At 40.3% G+C, this 23,107-nt stretch overlaps 1 protein-coding gene across 9 annotated transcripts in view; it reads left to right on the forward strand.

Annotated features, from left to right (window-relative positions):
* Positions 1-23,107, forward strand: part of SVIL (supervillin) — a 149,317-nt gene that overhangs the window by 110,315 nt on the left and 15,895 nt on the right. For 6 of the 9 annotated variants that reach the window (XM_073334375.2, XM_073334378.2, XM_073334382.2 and 3 more), the window contains 15 exons: positions 2,522-2,672; positions 10,508-10,597; positions 10,690-10,776; positions 11,968-12,145; positions 12,561-12,733; positions 14,227-14,382; positions 15,192-15,328; positions 15,833-15,980; positions 16,115-16,260; positions 17,010-17,185; positions 17,692-17,836; positions 18,244-18,520; positions 20,632-20,783; positions 21,899-22,004; positions 22,760-22,967. In XM_073334375.2, coding sequence (XP_073190476.1) covers positions 2,522-2,672; positions 10,508-10,597; positions 10,690-10,776; positions 11,968-12,145; positions 12,561-12,733; positions 14,227-14,382; positions 15,192-15,328; positions 15,833-15,980; positions 16,115-16,260; positions 17,010-17,185; positions 17,692-17,836; positions 18,244-18,520; positions 20,632-20,783; positions 21,899-22,004; positions 22,760-22,967 — 2,330 coding nt within the window. The remainder of the gene's footprint in view (positions 1-2,521; positions 2,673-10,507; positions 10,598-10,689; positions 10,777-11,967; positions 12,146-12,560; positions 12,734-14,226; positions 14,383-15,191; positions 15,329-15,832; positions 15,981-16,114; positions 16,261-17,009; positions 17,186-17,691; positions 17,837-18,243; positions 18,521-20,631; positions 20,784-21,898; positions 22,005-22,759; positions 22,968-23,107) is intronic. The other 3 variants (XM_073334379.2, XM_073334392.2, XM_073334389.2) reach the window with 1 other exon arrangement.

Raw genomic sequence — 23,107 nt, forward strand, 5'->3', positions numbered from 1 at the left:
CGTCATCATCTGTGGAGGAAACAGAGCACAGAGGCAGAAAAAAAATATCAGTTTCCTTGAGGAGTTGAATGCAGAATGTGGGATTTGCATCGCCGGTCACAAGTTCAGTAGCTGAGTGGGGGACAGTACCTGCAACTTTTTTTTTTCCACTCAGAAAGGAGATTCTTGCTGTTCTGAAAAAAGAAAAAGTAAGCAATGCTGACCAGTGTCGAGCAGTTGGAAGACTGAGCATTTCTCTGCTCACTGGCCTTCCTAACAGACAGAACCAGCTCATCTCAATTCACTCAGTCTCCAGCAGCAAGGTAGAGATCAGAATATTTCTACACTTTTATGGGCCATGTTGACGCATTCCACAGAAAGCTTGGTATCTTCAGAAGAATGGCATCACCCATTTTCCATCATGCAAGGATCTCTCAACTGAGACAGTGGTTGTTGGTTTTCGCAGCTTCTTGACAATTATATTGGCTATCTCAGCAGAGTTCAGTACCAGATTTGCAGATTTCAAGAGTTTTGAGATCCAGCATTCAACTGTTCAACAATCCAGTGGAGGTACTAGTTGAGCAGCAACCACAAGATCTTTAGCTAGAGCTGTGTGAATGGCAGATTTATCCTTGGTTTCTTTCAGAGAAGAATGGAGTATGTGAAAACTTCTGGAAACTTGTCCCTGGTTCAGAGGCTTCTTGTGCTGAAGCTGGGCTCAATATTGGGAAGCACATACACTTGCAAAAGCACATTCTGTCATGAAATAACATGTGAAGTCAAAACATGGCAAGATGTTGGATACTGAATATTGATACTAACATTGGAATTGTAGTGCAAGGGGAAAAAAATTCCTTAGAGTTCTCACTGAGATGTGCTATTCTCTGATACTCATTTTATTTTAATGTTTTTTATGGCTAAAATAAATTCTGACCTTAATAAAAAGCTGATTCTAAAATCTGGAATTATATTTTTGTATATGACCCACCAAGGTGCCCCAAACCTAGCATCTGGCCCACAGCATTGAAAAGATTGCACCACACTCTGAATATTTTATCTAAGTTGCCATGTGTCTTGTTGTCAAAATGTCTGGCTGCCCAGCCAGTTAACATTTCTATTGAACTCCGAACAAACATAATTGTGGAGAGGTCTGTGGAAGAGGCACAAACAGAGAAAGGAGGGGAAGGAGAGGGAGCTTCCAATCCTTATGTTAGCTGCTTCTTACCCTGTAATTCCTCTTGCTACTGGTGGATGATTTTTTATCTTTTCAGATAAATTCTTAGTTACATGGAATTCCTTCCCTGTCTCCCTGCCTCTATAGTCACTCTATTGGTCCCTTAAAAGTATTGAATTGTGTTTAATTCATTCAGTATTGTCAACACAAGCATTCAAAAATCATGAGTCAGACTCTTTTTAAAAAAAAAAACGTGATTATCTATATATATATATAAATGGGGTTTTTCTATTTTTCTTTCTGGTTTCAGAGCCTGTAGGGTGCATTCATTTCAAGTTTTCAAGCTTTTCTCTGTAATTGTGAGGGCTAGAAAAAAATTTAAATGAAAGCTGATGTTCTCATGCCATTGTTTGATTACAGCAGCTGGGTTTCTAAGAAAAGCACCAAATAGCACAAGAGTGGCAATAAAATTGATTGTTGGCAATGCTGTTCTTTGGTGTGTCCTGTTCATGATTTCTATGTAACACAAATCCCAAAAATGTTAGCTTCTTTTTAAGGTAACTTGATTTGTAGAAACTGAACTTATTCCCTGATCTGAATCAGCTAAGAGGAGGGAGAAATTTATGGTGGCTTTTTTTCCTACTTAATGTACCTTCTTCCCCAGTCTCCTGTATGGATGGAGGGCACTGAAATAATTCCTGCTCATAGCTGTTTCTAATCACTGAAGCTACTGAATGTCTCTCCCTTAAAGCAAACTGGCAAAAGCTCCATGTGGGTGAGACAAACGGCATTTGAATGATCACAGAATGAAATTATTCAAAAGAACAAGCTGGAGCAGATCCCAAAGTGATCAGCCTCTAGAGACAAGGCTGCTAAGCCAGCTTGGAGAATGTACAGCTAGAGACTGAATTAAAAATCGTTAAACTCGGAGGTTAAAAATTCTATTTATAATCCACTGTGCTACTTAGGAATTCACATTTGGAAGCTTCTCACAGAAATCAGTCAAACAGATTACCAGGAAATATTTCAGCAGTACAATAATTTAGAAAATTTAAACCACCTAAAGTTTTAACGTTATTAATCAATTTGTTTATTTTTATTAAAACTAGGCTAATTGTCTTGCAGTGAATGTTGTCAATTTCCTGAACCAAAATATGCCATTGACTGAAATTTCATCTTACTACTGTAATAGGGTAGCAAAACAATAAAGCTTTTTAAGGAACAGGGTCCCTGGGCTGTAGCATCTATGGGTGTCCATTTGTAACATGTATCTCTTTTCTCTCAATTTAAAGGATAGTGGTTGCATTCATTGGTACATATTGCAGAGTTTACAGCAGTTAAAATCTATTTCTTCATTTCTCAAAAAAGCAGAAAATGGCAGACAGCCATGAGAGTCAAATGACTATTGAAGAAAGAAAACACCTGATTACTGTTCGGGAGGAAGCCTGGAAGACAAAGGGTAAAGGAGCAGCCAATGACTCTAGCCAATTCACTGTAGCTGGCCGAATGGTAAAAAAAGGTCTGTAAAGAAATCATCTGCAGAAAAATAAGCAATTGCTTCTCTATCTGATCAAAATAAAGGGCTAATATTAAACAGAAACAGTATTCGTGTTTAGCAAGAGAGGACTGTTTATCTTCAGCCAAGTGTCATTGTGCTGTTTGTTGTAACTTCCAGTGGGTGCTTCTGTTGGTCATTTTGTTCTGCATTGTTTGCAGTTGCATCCAGTTATTATGAAGCTCAATAGTAAATTGTTTGTACACTCATACTAATGTTCAGTTTTTGTCTCCAGTCCTACCCAGGGGGCACAACTGGATTTTCCTTTATTACAGAACTCTCATTTGACAATGGAAGCACTCTGTCTCAATAAGAACTGAGAGAGTTCGCTATTGACCTGTAACTGACTTCTTTTTGCAAGTCGCTCTCAAAATATTTAGCAAATGTACATTTACTGATTTAATTTTTTTTGAGAGAGAGAGAGAGTTGTGTTTAGGCTAGGAAACAGAATTCACCAGTAACTTTACTGTTATGCTGGTATCCTTGAGATACAATAATCAGCTGAAGGCTTTACAGCAGATTTTCTGCACAGAACAAATATTGAGGTCTCTGAGAATCATAGACTCAGCCAACCACAAAACCCTTGTTTTTTATCCTAAATGGTATAGCGGTCTGTATAGTGTGTCCATTTCAAGGTCAAAATATCAAGAAAGGCTCACCATCTTAAGTCAGTGGACCTAGAAGGGTCGCCTGTGTTGTGGGAATGGATGTCTAGCATTGGGATGGTGGGAGTTACTTCATCTAAAAGGGTCTCAAAATTTGTGGATGTAGCAGTAGCCAGTGGTGACAATAGATGCTGGTCCCTGCCATGCTAATTTTCTGCCATCCTGACCATGTTGTGTGACCAGGGCCAGAAATATCACTCTTGTTAGCATTCCTGTGTGTCACCCATATTAAAGAGCAGGCCACATCTTAACAGAAAACAGAACTGATCTCAGGGACAGAGCTGGGTGAATAACTGACTTTTTAGTTTGTTTTTCATTGGCAGTTCTGAAAAATCAACAAACACTCAGTTTGGGTGAAATGGAAAAATGTGTTTGACCTGAAAGGAAACATTTTGTTTTCGGTTTTTGGGAACTTTTGTAATGTAAAAGCAAGGGAGGGGTTTGGGCTTGGGCTTGGCACTCCCATGTTGTGGGGGAGTGCCCTAACCACTGTGCTTTGCGCTCATCTAGCATGGGTCTGTGGAAAAGTTGCTACTTCAGTACATCCCCTCCTAGCTAGCTGTGGCACTTGTACTTCGGTTTTCCCCTACTGTCCTTCAGCCTACTCAGGCTGTAGAGGTCTCCTAGCCCTCTGGCCAAACTACTTCATAGGCCAGGGCCCCACAGGGGTCCAGCCCAGGCCTGTGCATATACATCGCAATTTTTAGTCCTGCAGCCTGAGCCCTGTGAGCCTGAATCAGCTTACCTGGGCCGCCTGCGGGTTTTTTATCCCTATGTAGACATATCCAGAGTGCTTTATTGAAGTCCAGCAGAAATACTCAAAATGATGGAATATTCAATCCACCTGGGCTCAGTAGACCACCTCTTCCTGCAGGCATGCCTTGACCACGGTAATCATAAAATCTCAGGATTGGAAGGGACCTCAGGAGGTCATCTAGTCCAACCCCCTGCTCAAAGCAGGACCAATCCCCAACTAAATCATCCCAGCCAGGGCTTTGTCAGTCCTGACCTTAAAAATATCTAAGGAAGAACATTCCACCACCTCCCTAGGTAACGCATTCCAGTGTTTCACCACCCTCCTAGTGAAAAAGTTTTTCCTAATATCCATCCTAAACCTCCCACACTGCAACTTGAGACCATTACTCCTCATTCTGTCATCTGCTACCACTGAGAACAGCCTAGATCCATCCTCTTTGGAACCCCCTTTCAGGTAGTTGAAAGCAGCTATCAAATCCCCCCCCCCCATTCTTCTCTTCCGCAGACTAAACAATCCCAGTTCCCTCAGCCTCTCCTCATTAGTCATGTGTTCCAGTCCCCTAATCATTTTTGTTGCCCTTCGCTGGACGTTTTCCAATTTTTCCACATCCTTCTTGTAGTGTGGGGCCCAAAACTGGACACAGTACTCCAGATGAGGCCTCACCAGTGTCGAATAGAGGGGAACGATCACATCCCTCGATCTGCTGGCAATGCCCCTACTTATACATCCCAAAACGCCATTGGCCTTCTTGGCAACAAGGGCACACTGTTGACTCATAACCAGCTTCTCGTACACTGTAACCACTAGGTCCTTTTCTGCAGAACTGCTGCCTAGCCATTTGGTCCCTAGTCTGTAGCGGTGTATTGGATTCTTCTGTCCTAAGAGCAGGACTCTGCACTTGTCCCTGTTGAACCTCATCAGATTTCTTTTGGCCCAATCCTCCAATTTGTCTAGGTCCCTCTGTATCCTATCCCTACCCTCCAGCGTATCTACCTCTCCTCCCAGTTTAGTGTCATCTGCAGACTTGCTGAGGGTGCAATCCATGCCATCCTCCAGATCATTAATGAAGATATTGAACAAAACCGGCCTGAGGACCGACCCTTGGGGCACTCCACTTGATACCGGCTGCCAACTAGACATGGAGCCATTGATCACTACCCGTTGAGCCTGACAATCTAGCCAACTTTCTATCCACCTTATAGTCCATTCATCCAGCTCATACTTCTTTAACTTGCTGGCAAGAATACTGTGGGAGACCGTGTCAAAAGCTTTGCTAAAGTCAAGGAACAACACGTCCACTGCTTTCCCCTCATCCACAGAGCCAGTTCTCTCATCATAGAAGGCAATTAGATTAGTCAGGCATGACTTGCCCTTGGTGAATCCATGCTGACTGTTCCTGATCATTTTCCTCTCCTCTAAGTGCTTCAGAATTGATTCCTTGAGGACCTGCTCCATGATTTTTCCAGGGACTGAGGTGAGGCTGACTGGCCTGTAGTTCCCAGGATCCTCCTCCTTCCCTTTTTTAAAGAGGGGCACTACATTAGCCTTTTTCCAGTCGTCCGGGACTTCTCTGGGTCAGCATGAGTTTTCAAAGATAATGGCCAATGGCTCTGCAATCACATCCGCCAACTCCTTTAGCACTCTCGGATGCAGCGCATCCATCCCCTTGGACTTGTGCTCGTCCAGCTTTTCTAAATAGTCCCAAACCACTTCTTTCTCCACAGAGGCTGGTCACCTCCTCCCCATGCTGTGCTGCCCAGTGCAGCAGTCTGGGAGCTGATCTTGTTCGTGAAGACAGAGGCAAAAAAAGCATTGAGTACATTAGCTTTTTCCACATCCTCTGTAACTAGGTTGCCTCCCTCATTCAGTAAGGGGCCCACACTTTCCTTGACTTTCTTCTTGTTGCTAACATCCCTGAAGAAACCCTTCTTGTTACTTTTAACATCTCTTGCTAGCTGCAACTCCAGGTGTGATTTGGCCTTCCTGATTTCACTCCTGCATCCCCGAGCAATATTTTTATACTCTTCCCTGGTCATTTGTCCAATCTTCCACTTCTTGTAAGCTTCTTTTTTTGTGTTCAAGATCAGCAAGGATTTCACTGTCAAGCCAAGCTGGTCACCTGCCATATTTACTGTTCTTTCTACACATCGGGATGGTAATTTGTCCCTACACGTAGTTCCATGCCCCTAGAGGCTAGCACGTTCTTCCCTTTTTTTTCAGAGGTTCAGGCAGGCTTTCACTCTTCGGGGTTCCAGCTCACCCTGCAGGTAGCCTGTGTGCTCTTTTTCCCTTTCTGCTTCCCAGCCTCCTTTCAGTCTGTTTGCCAGAAAATAGGCACTTCCTCCTCCTCTCCTCTGGTTATCCCCCTGTCTAACTGGACTCACCTAGCTCTTTATGAGAATACCCTGCTGGGTCCAATAAATAAGTTGAGCTACCTGTTCTCCAGTCAACTTGATCTGTCACAGGCTGGACCATTAACGGCCAGCCAGCCTGTGTTGGTGTCATTCTCAGTCTCTCTTGTTGAAGCAGTTCTGTCTGGTATAAAATACCTGAATAGTCACTGAGCCAGAGAGCATGAATGACCCTTAGGTTAGTAGTTAGGGCTCTCATCTGGGAGGTGGGAGACACAAGTTCAGATCCCTGCTCAACATCAGACAGAGGGGGGAATTGAACCAAGGTCTCATACATCCCCCGTGAGTGCTCTAACCACTGGGGTAGGTGGTGGTGGTTTCTTTGCTCACTGGAGCAACCAGAGGAAGCTCTTCATCTCTATGCCAAAAATGTAACTGACAGCAAAACCATGGAGTACACTCACAATGCAAGGTTGGAAGGTTCCACCTGTTGATGTTGGGAAAGCAGGGGTGCAACCTCCAAACTTCTCTAGCTTTGGACTTAATTGTCCAGTTCTGCACTAGGAACTTTAGATCCAAAAGTAAAATACTGCATGATGGTATATTTAAAAATTAAAAAAACAAACAGTAGATTCCTTGAATAGACAACTCAAGTTTCGTTTAGAATATGTTAATTTTAAAAGTAACTGAATTACATGGGATCATTTCAAACTTCCTGAAATCTTTAGTCATTTGAACCAGGAAATAAAATGATATTCCTTCTTTCCACTAGGGTCTAAGATTGAAAATGATAATGCCTTGATTCATAGAATTAGTACTTTAATGACATGACAGATTGTTTTCAACACACAGTGGCAAAGACAAACTGTCACACTGAAGAGCTGCTAGAAGGTCCGAATAAGATTTCTGATATTTTCTTATTTCTTTTTCAATTATGATAATGACAACAATTTGTAGGGTCAAACTCAAAGTTCTGTCCTTCAATTTAAAAAGTGCTAATTTCATAAGCCAGAAGGTACCATTATTATGATCATCTAGTCTGACCTTTTGTATCACACAGGCTGTAAAATTTCACCAAGTAGTTCCTGCACCATACCCAGAACTTCTAGTAGGGCTGAAGTCGTGGAGGTCACGTATAATCCATGACCAACTTGTAGCCTTAGTTATACCCATAGTACACTTGACAAAAATGATTAGGGGTCTAGAACACATGACTTATGAGGAGAGGCTGAGGGAGCTGGGATTGTTTAGCCTGCAGAAGAGAAGAATGAGGGGGGATTTGATAGCTGCTTTCAACTACCTGAAAGGGGGTTCCAAAGACGATGGCTCTAGACTGTTCTCAATGGTAGCAGATGACAGAACGAGGAGTAATGGTCTCAAGTTGCAGTGGGGGAGGTTTAGATTGGATATTAGGAAAAACTTTTTCACTAACAGGGTGGTGAAACACTGGAATGTGTTACCTAGGGAGGTGGTAGAATCTCCTTCCTTAGAGGTTTTTAAGGTCAGCCTTGACAAAGCCCTGGCTGGGATGATTTAACTGGGAATTGGTCCTGCTTCGAGCAGGGGGTTGGACTAGATGACCTTCGGGGTCCCTTCCAACCCTGATATTCTATGATTCTATGAAACCAGGAAAATTACTTTGGTGGCAGCATTCTATATGTATTTAAGGACGAAAGTTGCAAACATCAAAGCCAGAGAGAAGGTTGCAAGCCTCAAGAGGGGAGAGAATTAGGGGCTGAACAAGATTTTAGTGAGCAGGGGCAGAAAGGAAAAGTCAGGTCCTGGAGACATGATGTAGATAGGTGTCTACCAAATCCACAGCTGTGAAAATCGCATCACAAACCATGAAATCTGGTCTCCTCTGTGAAATCTGGTCTTTTGTGTACTTTTATACTATAGGGTAAAAGTTCACAGTATTTCTCAAACTGTGGAATCCAACTCAAAAGGGGGTTATAAGCCCACTGTAAGGGGGTCACAGCATTCCCACTCCTACCTCTGAGCTGTCCTCACAGCTGAGCGACTGGCAGCCACCAGCAGCAGCACAGAAGCAAGGGTGGCATGGTATTGTATTGCCACCCCTATGTCTGCACTGCTGCTGCTGGCAGCTGCACTGCCCCTAGAGCTGGGCACCCGGCCAACAGCCGCCACTTTCCAGCCGTTATAAAGGAGGTACTACCACCTCCCCCGGTGTTCTGATGCTCCTCTGTTTCAGCAAATTCGTGTCAAATTTATGTATTGTTTCAGCTCAACCAAAACAGCATTTTTTGCTGAATAAACTATTCATCTGAAAAATTTCATCCGACCCTTCTCGTTGGCCATTTCCTTGTCCTATTTGTGATCTTCTCCACACACCCTACTATATGTGATCATGTAACGTCTTTGTGGGAATTGCATTAGGTGTTTAATGAAGAAGTAACATTAGGAAAGTATTTAATGTATTTCTATCTGCTGGTAATCAGGGAGCCGGTGCCATGTGACTTACCATATCTCTGTGGGCCTTCAGCACGTCCTCAGTGGGACACACACTGAAGGCTGAGAACCTAAGCCAAACATCCCTAAATGCTTGAGGCTAGCAGTTACTCTTTAGAAAAGAGAGAGAGAAGAAAACAAAACAATTGTGTTGGGGGAGGGAACTGGTCAGTTGCTGTGGATGTCAGTGTTGTGGAGGAAGCTGGAGAGCCACTGACATCAGTACTGGTTAGAAGTAGTCTGGGCTGGATTTTATTTACATATAGGCACCATTTGTGTATTGCCTAGATGAAGGAATTATCAAAGATCAGATTTAAATTAAATGGCAAGGTAAAGATGCAACAAAACATACAAAATCAAATGACTAGTATTTTCCTTCAGTCTTAATCACTTTGTGGTTGAAGATTCTTGTGTCTCCAAATTGGCAAATGAACGTTTTTCACCCTCTCTGCTCTCTGCACTGATTTGTTCATGCAGCAGGGGGAGTTGTGTGATCAGTCCAGGCACTCTCTCCCCTATACTCCAATGGCCAGAGGCTTTACCAGCTACTTTAAAATCTGCCCCGAGCTCAGGCCTCTTAATTAGTAGCAAAATGTGTCTTCGTTAATAAGCTGCCCAATTGTGTTCTATTTTCACTTCAATGTTTGGTAATTACTGCATGCTAGGGCCTGCTCCAGGGTGATGTGCCTTTCATAAAAAATAATGAAAAGAGTTGTTAAACTGATGCAGCTTCAATTTATGTTTTCTGAGGAAAACAGTAAAGTTTCCAAAACAAGACTTAAACTTGAGCTCCTCGGTAATTAACAGACAGTTACTACATAGAAAAATAGTCGTTACATTTTTAAAAGGTATTTAAGATTTTTCTTCTTCACTGTTAAAGCTAAGGAATGAGGGATACAATTCAGTGTTGCAATGTACTATCCCAACCAATGCAGCGTACCTTAATCCTGAATAGTGTCACTTCTTACTGAATCTCCATATGTTCATTTAAAAAAAAATGTTCTAAATTTATGTACTGAGTTTAATTTGTTCTGGTCAAACTTGTGCTAGTTATTAGGGAAGAGAGAATAGTGCATATTGAATTGGGACTGGGGTTTGAAATATACAGGATGCAGCCCCTGAATCTGAGTCTACTGCTCTGCGTCCCCTGTAACTCCTGTCTTCACACCTGCATATGCAAGCCAGGGGGCCCCATGGACTTTGGCTGCTGGTGGGAATGGGGGAGGGAATTCTCTTGACAATTCAAGCCTTTCTTTTTGCTACCTTGCTTAATAGATTTGTGAAGATTCTTTCCATAGATTATGTTCTGAGCACGAGCTCAGTAGATTCCCTGCAAATCATTTGTTTTTTCACAAAAACATTACAAGTGTCTGAGTGATATGCACAATGGTACATACAATCCAAACCATATAAATTTTAAAATAAGCACAAAGGGTTGTTTTAATAGAAAACCCATTTCCCACACTAGGTTACTTTAACAGGCATTAGTTTGTAAGAATAAAGCCTCATAGTTTGTAATGGATGTGGCAATCTGAAAGACTCTGCTCTATTCTGCAGGCTTGGCATCACCTACTGCCATAACTCCAGTGACCTCCCCTTTCTGTAACAGGCTGAAGTCTACCACTCCAGTTTCAAAGCCTCTGGAAGGTAGGTAATCAGAAATAGCTGAAAATTATGATAAGGCTTTTATAGATGTTTAATCACACTGTAACTATTTTTAATATTTTCATACTGCTTAGAAATAGAAGCCAGGCCTGATATGCAATTAGAATCAGACATGAAGCTAGACAAGCTGGAAACATTCTTGGGAAGGCTGAATAACAAAGGTATGTAAGAGTAATTTGAGAATGTAATAGACTCTATACCTGATTTTTCAAATCAGTTAATGTATTTTAGTTACAGTACCTGGTAGCAGAACGTTGTGTACTTGTATTGTTCATTTCACCAAGACCATAGTGAAGGTTGTACACTTCTTTTCGTGATTCAGTCTTTGCAAAATTTTGTTAGTCACCACCTGCTATTTGTTTTGTAGACAACAAAAAGCCTTTTTAAAAACTGTAATTCTTGTTTTGTACTGTCTCATCCCCACACACATACCCCACATCTTTTCCCATTACGTTCTTGCTTCTAGTTAGTGCTTAATTTGTAATGAAAGACATGCCAGGGCTCAAGCAATTTTTTTACATTCATAACTGATACAACAAGCCCAGAGGTGCCGAGGCTATGAATTGCCAAGCTTAGAGGTGCCAAGGCTCAGCCCTGGCAAACCCTGGCACAAATTAAGAACTGCTTCTAGCAAATTATTCCGATAACATTATAAAGTCGTATCATCACTTCGGACCTTGGTCAAGAATCTATCACTACTTATGATAATCTGGCTTCAAATGCTGGTTCATTGTTTTAATCATACTAATATCAAACCCGTGCATTGGTCATCTTCCCCACCCTCTTCATTGAAGTAATATTTAAAAATCTTTTTCTAGTGCCTTTTTATAATTCACTTTATAACTTAGTTTATAACCAAAAAGACACCAAGTTGTCCCCACATCTAGACATTTCAAGTTTTCCCATCTTTGTTTTGGGACCAAGACCTTATTTTCGTATTTGGCATTGTGTCAAGCATGTCAGAAATAAATAAGAGTGTTTACTGTTCAGTGGAGGAGGTTAAAATGAGCAATTCAATGTGGTGAGGCACTAAAATAAGATCTGGATTGTGCCACTCTTATTAATGCTGAGTAGTGTCTTTCCCTACAAGTAACCCTGATACATTACTTGAGGTGAGGATGGCAGAATTTGGCCTTCATTCTTTAGTGTAGGAAATTCATGCTACTGAGCACCACAGGCCCTGCATGTATCACCATTGTGTCAAGCTATCTAATAATTTTAGGCTAGCTTTTAAATTTTCTCTCTGTTTAAAAAAAAAATGCACAGAAAAACAAAAGACTGCCACACACAACTTTAAGGTGAGAAACCCAGCATGGTATTTAAGAGAATCTTTCTTTTTTCTGTATTTGCAGTTGGTGGGATGCAAGAAACCGTGCTAACAGTCACAGGAAAATCGGTGAAAGAGGTGATGAAGCTGGATGATGATGAAACCTTTTCCAAATTTTACCGTCACATGGATTGCCCCACTTACACAGTGCCTTTGGAGCTTGATGAGGACTTTGATGCCATCTTTGATCCTTATGCACCAAAGTGAGCTCCTTCTCTTTCACTATTCTGAATGAATAAATACAAATTTTTCCATGATGTCTTACAAATGGCCGTTGGTCTCCCCTTTTTGCCACTCCCCTCCCCTCCCACCTTTACCCCAACAGGAGAAACCTTCCAACTTAACCAAATCTTTGCCCAAAGTTGCATAACTTTAATCACAGATATGCAGAGCTCGACAAAATGTTCAGTTGTAGAAATTGTTTTGTAGAGGTCTATTAACAGTGGTCACATCCCATTCTTCTCTGGGTTTCTGGAATACCCCTACACATGCACCAATGAGCTGACTTTTTAGCTTTAAATATCATCCCAGTACAGAGCAAGTCTGTAATCATTAGTGGATTTTGACTGAGACCAATTATGTCATCTGAAGATTATAAAACTTTCATTTGCTGCTTAGGTTAATTTCTTCTGTAACAGAGCACAAACGTGCCGTGAGACCTACGCGCAGAGCTCAGGCTTCAAGGAACCCCCTGAAATTGCTGGCAGCAAGAGAGGACATTCTTCATGAATACACTGAACAAAGATTAAATATTGCCTTCATGGAATCAAAGCGAATGAAAGTAGAAAAAAGTAAGTCAATTTGATGGCTCTTATGTGCCAGTATCTTTCTAGTAGTGAAGCGCTAAAAAAAACATAGGCATAACTCTCTCTGAGAATTCATCATTCGGATTTCAGTTAGAAGGCTGAACATCGGTAAAATATTGAACCCCAGTGGAACAAGAAAGAACTGACGCATTTGGATCCTTGAGGGAAGGTTACCTTCTTCAGTACTCTGACACCAACTTTTCCAGTCTATTCAACCAGTGAAGAGAGAGCAACACTGAGTTTTTGAGAGATTGGGTCAAGTTGCGGGAGAGAGGATGAACATGCCACTAGCAGCTAAGGAGCAGATAAAATGGGTGTTTAGTATGATGACAAACTATTCTTCTGTTGGGAAAAGAGAGCAAGTCTAGTTTAGAAATAGACCAACTTTTGTTCTTGTAAATTGCCCTCAATCTCATGGCCATAATTATCCCTCACGAATTCAAAATTGACCTTGTAACTCCAAACCATTAGCTTCCCTACAGAGTAATTGTATTCTGGCAGTAACTTGCAGTGAAGTGGATTAGTGACGTGTTCTCATGATAACCACAGTATTAACAAGTCACAGTAGTGTAATGTTTCTTCAAAGTTTATTTGGCAAACCGTCATAACAGTGCATTGATTAAGAGTTTCCCTTTTGCCACTGCAGTGAAGAGAACTAACCTTTATGTTGCCTGTATTGATGAAAACAAATTCTGTGTAGTATTGTACTTTTCAGTGTTATACTAAACAATCTGTTCCACCTTGTATTTAGCTGTGACACTCTGAGTAACTTTCCCAGACCTGAAGAAGAGCTCTGTGCAGCTCAGACGCTTGTCTCTTTCACCAACAGAAGTTGGTCCAATGAAAGATCTTAGCTCACCCACCTTGTCTCTCTAGTATTGTGGTGTAATGTAAAGAGAAGCATTAATATGAATTAAAAACTTCTGAAATCATCATTTGCTTTGGTTGAGAGAGAGTCATTAATTGTGAAGAATTGAGTTTCTTTTAAAACTTTACAATAAGCTGACTCTGAGAATTTGGTGTGTGTAAATGTCTGTTGTATCACAATGCTGAGATAAATTTGCGGGGAATTGCAACTTATTAGTCTTGGCTTCTCTCTCGGCACCATTAATCATTTATATTTACATCACAAATGTACACTGCACTTCCCAAAATATTGAGTAAGATATTTCTTAAGTTGGAATTTCTGAAAATAAAATATGTTTGGTAAACTGATCATTGACAGTTCACTGTGGGATGATATCTAGAAACTTGCCTAACGATTAAGACAAGCAGAGTCTTTGGACTAACTGTTAACTTAAATTCAACCTGTTTTTTGTTGTCTTTTTCAGTGGCAACAACAAAAAAAGCTGAAAATGAGCCATGCAAGAAAAAAACTCATAAAATATAGAAACGAAACATAATGTGTTTTTTTTGTTTTTGTTTTTTGCTTTTTGTGTCTCCTGTTTGGTTTTTTTGTTTTGTTTTGTGTGTGTAAGTGTCTACAAACTCAAATTTCTCAGAAGTAGCACTTGCTGGCTTAGCAAGCAAAGAAAACTTCAGCAGCGTCAGTCTACGAAGTGTCAATCTAACTGAACAAAACTCCAACAACAGTGCTGTACCATACAAGAAACTGATGCTGTTGCAAATTAAAGGTATGCAAGAAGTTTTTATATTACCAATACGTATTCATTATGGTAATATCCAAAGGCTCCTGTAGAAATTGGGGCCCCACTATATTGACAAAAAAAAAAACCCTTGCCCTGAAAAGTTTACAATCTAAAAGATTCAGGAACAAGTGAATGTTAAGAGTCATGGATATAACATGCCACGTAAATGAACATGGTGGTGACTGGCATGACTTTGGTAAGGAAAGAGGAGAGGATAAACTTCAGAATTTCAGTTTTTCTATCCTGTGGAGTTTTATTTAATTTTTTTGCTTTATCTCCCTAATATTTGCCTCCATTCTAGTACCCATTACTATCCACTTTCCACTTGCAGTAAGAATACCATAATGCCATTTCAGTTATTCTTGCAACACATTGTTACTGTGTTTAATCTCTGCCAAATACTACTTGTTTGGCAAGTCAGAATCTTTAAAACTTGTTATTGATTATATAATAGTCTAGTAAGGCAATAAAGCAGTTTCACAAATGGAAAAGGCTATGGATTTTGGCTGCTTTTTATGCCATTTATTATTATTCTTTTTTTCTCCAGTGGCGTATAAAATTGTCAAGGCAGGAACAAGTGGCAATATAGAAATATCAGTTAATATAAGGAAACAAACTGTTTTCCCCAAGCATGAATCCTGTGCTGTTCTTTATTCATTCTTCTAATGAAAGACTTTTGGAAATGGATTATTAGTGCAATGGGATCAAGTTTATCTTTCATTCAAAATAACTAGGTCTTCAAAGATTGATGGCAGTATTTTTAGGAATATAATTATCCTGGTTTTCTATTTTAGGAAGAAGACATGTTCAGACAAGATTAGTTGAACCAAGGGCTTCATCACTGAACAGTGGTGACTGCTTCCTGTTGTTAACTCCACATTACTGTTTCCTGTGGGTAGGAGAGTTTGCAAACGTCATAGAAAAAGCTAAGGTTAGTCCACTAAAATGAGATCTCACAAGCCATTTCCTCCTTTCACATAATCACTCTTGATGCCAATTACCTAAATAGTCCAGTGCTGGAATATGTGCACAGTAGCATATCATTGATGATCAGCTGGAGGCAGATATGTCTTATTCCCCTAACCTCTGCATTTATTGGAAGCTGACGTGGGACATGCCAGTTGCAAAACCACAATAGAAAATAGGAAATCCTCAGGAAAGGGATTTGTATTCAAACAGAAAAATAGTTTGAATTGCAGGATGTCCTTTCTGTTTCTGCATTCATTAGGATCAGTTCTCATTGTGATTACAAATAAAAGCACTGGTGTATTTGTCATTTTTCTCTCGCTTCTGGGTGTTTAATAAAAAGAGAAGTAATGACCATTACCACTGCTACCAACCGTGCTGTCCCCTTCCTCACTCCTGCACTTTCCCTTGACTGAGCGTGCACAAATGACTTAATGATCCTATTCAGATAATTATGTTAATCTCTTAGGCTTCAGAACTTGCAACTTTAATTCAGACAAAGAGGGAACTCGGCTGTAGAGCTTCTTATGTACAGACCATAGAAGAAGGGATAAATACCCATACTCATGCAGCCAAAGACTTCTGGAAACTCCTCGGTGGCCAGACAAGTTACCAGTGTAAGAGTTTTTATATTTTCACTGTTTCAGCCCCTTATGTTTTATCACAGTAAAATAGCTGAATTAGCTGTTCCAATGTAGAGAAATTTGATATTAAACATTTTTGTATTTGTGATTTTTTTTTTCTCTTCAAGCTGCTGGAAACCCCGAGGAAGATGAAATGTATGAAGCTGCAATAATAGAAACAAATTGCATCTATCGTTTAGTAGATGATAAACTTATTCCTGATGATGACTACTGGGGAAAAATGCCAAGATGTACTCTGCTACAATCCAAAGAGGTACAGTAAGTTACATTTAGGAGTTTGAATTTGGAACACTTACCACTTCCTCTGGAAGATACCGATGGTCTGGTCTTTGGTAAGTTTGTAGGCACACAATTGCAAATACCCATCTGCAAACTTATTGAAAATCAGGTCCTTTGTACTTCTGATACTTTAAACTCTTCACTGCCAGAGACTGACCATCTGCAGAGCCCTTGGTACCAAGAAAGTAAAGAAAAATTAGAATGCATTGTCTCAACACTGACAACTTTTAAAGACTTCCAACCCTTTTTGTCCATGGTGGGTTCCTTTGCTTCCAGTCCATCCAAGTACAAACCAGACAGTCCTAACTTTTTTCCCTCTCCCCTTCCCAAAACTCTTTTCCACCCTCAGTAAAGTCTCACTTCAACAACCTCATCCAACCAAGAGGTATTGAAAGTAGGTTTTTAGAACAGGTCAATATTGCTTTGTGATCAGTAAGAGCTTTCAGTTCTCACATGACCTCACTCCCTCATAAGCAAATTCCCCTGTAGAATTCCCAGTATTGGCTTACCAAATATGCAAGTAATCAGGCCCATAAGTCAAACCCAAATGCTATGCAGGGGCTGCTATTTCATTTTGAACTCCTTTCATCACATAGGACATTTGTAAGTATTTGTTTCACTACATTAATTATATCACAACCTGGCCATTGTTATACCAAAGAGTTTTTGCTATAACTGAGTATATTTTCCCTGCAGTTAAATTACTACTGTAATTATTTCTAGGTTCTGGTTTTTGATTTCGGCAGCGAAGTATATGTGTGGCATGGGAAAGAAGTCACATTAGCACAGAGAAAAGTAGCATTCCAGCTGGCCAAACATTTGTGGAATGGAACATTTGACTACGCCAATTGTGACATAAATCCTCTAGACCCTGGAGAGTGCAATCCCCTTATACCAAGGTACCAAACTTACAGCTGTTATAGTACTTTTGCTCTCTTATTGATACACTGGGGACATACATTATTGGGAGTTAATGCAACTGAATGCCATTAGACTGGGTCGGTGTGTAAATGCCAGCTGCCATTTTTCTTTGTGAAAACAATGGCTTTTAATTGCCACGAACCGGCATAATATAACATGTAAAGTTGTGCCAGCTATGGAGCTGTGTATTGGCAAATAAACATTCAGGAAGGCGAAATCTTTCAGGCTGCCTTTGTACATCATAAAGAAGATGGTACACAGCTGTTTGCTTTCCTTTGCTGATCACTTTTAAAATCCGGCATCAAGTCGGTGGCAAATGTTTGATATCTGAATAGCTTCAAACTTTATAATTAGCAAACTAGAGTAAAGACTTGGAAAGCTGTATTGCAAATGAGTTTTCTCAGGGATGTTTAAAACATTTGATTTCTTGCATATATGTTACAGTATGTAATTTAATCAAGTTTTTTTGTTTTTTCTAATATAGAAAAGGACAAGGGCGTCCTGACTGGGCTATCTTTGGCAGACTCACAGAACATAATGAGACCATATTGTTCAAAGAAAAATTTCTTGATTGGACAGAATTGAAGAAACACAATGAGAAGAACTCTAGTGAATCTCTTCACCAGAAGGTAGAGCAAATAAACTTACTGAGTATTTTCAATATTTGATTTGTGTGTCTGTAATGGGAAGACAAATTTGAATTCAAAACATATAAATGACTAATATTAATCAGTAGAGACGTAAGTTTTTTCCTCAGTGGTCTAAATTGCATTCTTGATCATTCTGTCTTTGGAATGTTGGCCAGAACAATATCATTGATGGTAAACCCACATACATGCTCTTAATCAACTAGTGTTTGGGGGGTTGATCAATGCTTCAAAACTGGCTTTAGTACAAAGGGAAAACTGTACCAGTGTGTCACAAAGTATCTCATACATTTGCTACTTGTGTGTTTATAATTAAATCATTGGGTAAGAAGAAAAAAATCTAAACATAGACCAAAAAAAAGAAAAACTTGTTACATGTCTTGTCACAGGAAGACTCCAGGTCTGACTTGAAACCATATGATGTCATGCTAATGGTACCAGTGCCCCAAACTACAGTTGGCACAGTCTTGGATGGAATAAATATTGGCCGTGGCTATGGATTTATTGAAGGAGAAGATGGGAGGCAGTTTGAAATTATCACTGCCTCTGTGGATGTGTGGCACATCCTGGAATTTGATTACAGTAGGCTTCCTAAACAAAGCATTGGACAGTTCCATGAGGGAGACACGTATGTGGTTAAATGGAAGTACATGGTGAGCACTGCAGGTTAGTGAACAACTGAATTTCTTCATGCTAAAACTGATGTCTGTGGCTAAAATAACTAATGTTCTAGCAAAATCCTGAGCTAAATTTCCTCGCATGTGATGCACCCCATTAGGCAAACAAGGCAGGAATTCACTTACAGCATGTGGCCGTTAAACGAACTTTGCAAGCAAGATATAAAGTAGAATTCCTGGTAAAATCATTGCTGTTTTTCCTCTTCCTCACACCAAATGTAATCTGTGTTATCACATAGCAGTTTTCCATGTGTATTCGCTTACTTGCATCCAAATTGTAGTCGCATAGTTCTGGTTTGCATAATGGCTTGAGTGGTGACATCAAGAGTAACTGTAATCTACTTTAACCTAGAACTGAATCAGGTAGGGAGCTGGACTAGTGGCAGTGCTCTGAACTGACTTGTAAGAGATGTAGGTTTAGTTCCTGGTGAAGCCTTTGCCAGGTAGTGGAGAGAGGAACCCAGGGGGAAGAAAAAGTCTGTGCTAGATAGTGAAGCCAAAGTGCCAAGAGGGAAGGAATCTCTCTTTATGTTGGCTCTCCAAACACTCCTCAATGCATTTCAACCTTGATTTGAAAATTCTTAAGTAGGTAGATCTTTGGCAAACAACCAATTCGGGGTGATCTTTGCTCAGGTAGGGAACTGGTAGGGCTATGCCTCAGTCCATGCTTTCAAAATGGGGGATGAACTCCAGAACAGGAGATCTCCTCATTAGTAAGTAAAGTACAAACAGCCCCACAAATGAAAAGTGTGTTCCAAGTGCAAGTGCCCTAATCGGCCACAACACAAATATAGTTTCACTCTTAAAAGATGCAGATTAATGCGTGATTGTGGAGTCAAGATACTGGAGAATCCAATTAGAGCACAAAAGGGTGTGAATCCGAGAGTAGCTGCTGATGAAGTAAACCCAGACACATGTGCTTTGTTGCAGAAACTATTGAATAGAAAACGATCTGACTTAAATATGAAACGATAAGCTGATTCCATATGTAAACAAAACAAAAGAAAACCAACTTCTCGCTCCTTGAAGAATTTTTAGGGTTGTTTTTTTTTTCTTACACTTTGCAAATAGTTTGACTCTGAAAGTACGAATCTGCTTGGTTGGGCTGGTTTTGTCAAATGAGACAGCGCCTTTCACTGTTTTGAAGGGTTTAGGAGGGGACTGAGGCCAAGATTTTCAAGTGACTAGTGATTTTGGGTGTCCAATTTGAGATGACTTTAGAGGGCCTGGATTTTCAGAGTGGTTGTTCAGCACTTCTGAATATCTGGTAGGTGTCAAAATAGATTTAGGAGACTAACTTTAAACTCCTCTTTTTGAAAATCTTGTCCTAATTGTGTCACAGGTTATTCAGAGTGTTCAGTAACTAAAGTAAAGCTTTCCATTAAGGGTTTTAATGTAGAACTTGTCTTTTTTCACACACACTGTTGATTACTAATTGTAATATTCAGATAATGAATAAAGGTCTTTTTTAAAAATATTCTTGGCTCCTAGTCCTCTGCTCAGACTAACATGGAGCATTTAGTTAATTGGAAAATGAAACTTTTACAAGTAATCACGAGACTCTTTTCATGAAAGTAAGTTATTAATTTAGTGTTCTCTGATTGTCATAACTTGGAATCCCCTTGCAGTTTCCTTTTTTAATATAATTATACCAATAAGAATTTTCATGTTCTGCCCGTAGCTGTCTCAACTGCTGCTGTTTCCAATATCATTCAGCAGCCAGCCAATCTCTTGCTGCCAAAGAACAGTGTAATATGGAAAATGAGACATTGTGTGCTTTTTTTGTTGTTTGGTAACATGACTGGCTACACCATATCATGTTTGATTCTCTCGAGTGAAGTTAATTATTTTGTATGATCCTCCTTCTGGTTTGGAGGCCTTTGGCCAGTCAGTGGAGTCTGTGCATGCGGCTTTACATCGACCAGATGATGTCCCTGTGAAGAATTGGCACATGCATCTTGCACAGCTTGACTTAATGTTTCTCAGATTATGCGTGTAGTCTGTGCTGCACTGGATTTCACATCACTGAGCTGGCTGGCTGTGCACTCCACAACACTAGCAATAGCTGTTTTCCTTCAATGCGAGCCATTTGTTTTGCAGTTGGAAGCAGACAAAAGGGAGAGCAGCAAGTAAGGGCTGTTGGAAAAGAGAAGTGTGTGTACTTCTTTTGGCAAGGGAGGCACTCCACAGTGAGCGAGAAGGGGACGTCAGCACTAATGACTGTGGAGCTTGATGAAGAGAGAGGATCACAGGTGAGCTGCCAACATACCCACTATGTAGAAACCGCTATGGGAAACCTGTAGTTAAAAAATACTAGTACTGTCCAAATACCCAAATCTGGTGAGTAAATCTGGTGGTGGGATTTGGGGATCATCTGTTTTTGGCTCCCTTCTAATGCAGAAGTTGTACCTGTTGCCCCTGCATATACACAGCCCCCCCAAAGTCCCCTTTGGACTTGCAGAACAACGTTCCAGCATTGTAAAAAAAATTGGCTTCTTTGTGGATTATGTAATTCCAAGAGCTGCCTTCTGGGAAGTCTGTTTCTTCTCTCCTCCCCCTGGCTGTAGGCAAAGGCATGAACTGTAGATACCTCCCCTGCCTTCAGGTCCAGAATCCAGTTAAGGAATTCATATTCTCTCACACTGCAAGTATCAGAAGAGCTCCAGCCATTCTGCTGAGCCCCATAAGAAGCATTTTCTGCCAGGCCAAGACATAAAATTGAATTGTATTTGGAAAGTATTGTAATGACATAGCTTGGGGAGCAGGCATGGGGTGAAGGGAGCAAAGGACATGATCACATTTGACACCTCCCATATCAAATTCTGTGCAAGTGATTATAAACCAGTCGGTCCTATCCATTTAATAAGCAGCAATGTCAGTTCAATAATAACAAAACTTTTTAAGGCTTCATAGAAGCCAGCATTTTAAGCAATATTAAAGCATATTTGAATATGATTTTTACAATCTTAATAGGGCTGCCATATACCTATTGTCTCAATGTCTCAGTTCTTTGAGAAGATGGCTCCTGCCGTTAATGGACTCCAACACTGCTTGAAAATAAACCAATTTAAATTGCAATATAGTCCGTGCTAATTATCCTCTGAAATTTAAGATTGCTGAACACTGCAACATGGGTACAGGTTCCTCTTAGTTATGCAGTTCCTAACCAGAACAACGTGTACGAGTCCCACTGAATGTTGATGTATTTGGCAGCTCAACCAATAGTCAGTGTTTTAACATATTAGAAAAACCACCCTTGTGGGTGGCCAGGACTATATTATTTTTAAGACTCTGCCAAGAGGCAGTTTTCCTCAATCTCTACATTCATTTGCTGTGGTTTTGGTATTGTGGTGCTCTCCATTTCTAGGTACAAGTACTTCAAGGAAAAGAACCACCATGCTTTCTGCAGTGCTTCCAGGGAGGGATGGTTGTGCATGCTGGAAGAAGGGAAGAGGAAGAAGAAAATACACAAAGTAAATCACTTATTAGATACAAGTTTTCTGCTCCAAGATCCTCCCTTTCTGGAAAAATGGATTTTACATGAAGGCTAAACTAGCACTCATTCTATACCAAAGGGAATAGTGGAGCTTTTTCTGTAGATGATCTTTGTCACAGGGCTTATACCTGTGCTTTCATTTTAGTTCAGTCATCACTTAAACTTAAAATGTGTTTTGTCAACCCAGGAGCAAATTCATTTTGCTGTACATACATTTAAATTGTTGCCTCTGCTTTAAGATGCTCCTCTGTTTTACAGAGCAAAAAATGATTATTTGATTATGGACTTGCGGTTTTGCATGTTGTCATTTTGGACTTCTATTACTCAAACAAAACTTCGGTGACCTTTTTACCACACACTGAAATTCCTACTGTGTATTCTGTGAATACTAGGCACATTCTTTTCAATCCAATGGTAGCTTGGAAAGGCTGCAATTATATTGGGATAAACCTGAACTTGACTTGGTGTGCCCAGGTATTGCAATTCACCAAGTGGAGATGACATTAAAAGATAAGGTACCATTATTATATGGGTCCCTTGTTCACCCTAAATACAAAAGGGGGAGGGTTAATAAGCAGTGATAAAATTAACTGAATTTCCTTTCATCACTTTGTGACAACTTAAAGTTGTATAATACAATGCAGTGCTTGCCATTTATCCTAAAAGATCTTGAATTAGAAGTAACTTTGCCAGACTGTAATAAAGCTTTCGTCCTATTTGCGCCCATTCCAGGTGACTGGAGGCTGTACTGTGTGCGAGGAGAAGTTTCCATTGAAGGAAATTTACTTGAAGTAGCATGTCACTGCAGCAGCCTAAGGTCCAGGACATCTATGATTGTTCTCAATATAAATAAAGCCCTTATCTATCTGTGGCATGGCTGCAAAGCACAGTCTCACACAAAGGATGTAGGAAGAACAGCAGCCAATAAAATAAAAGAACAGTAAGTAGCTGACTTATACCTTGGAGACATTTGTATTTTGTAGCTGGATTATTAAATGTAGCTGTCTGCCGGAAAAAAAACCCAGCAACCCTCCAATAGCACTGATCTGGAGTGGGTTGAGAGATTGCAGCAAGGATGTG

This window comes from Lepidochelys kempii, chromosome 2 (genome assembly GCF_965140285.1).
Source record: "Lepidochelys kempii isolate rLepKem1 chromosome 2, rLepKem1.hap1, whole genome shotgun sequence".
Taxonomy (NCBI): domain Eukaryota; kingdom Metazoa; phylum Chordata; order Testudines; family Cheloniidae; genus Lepidochelys; species Lepidochelys kempii.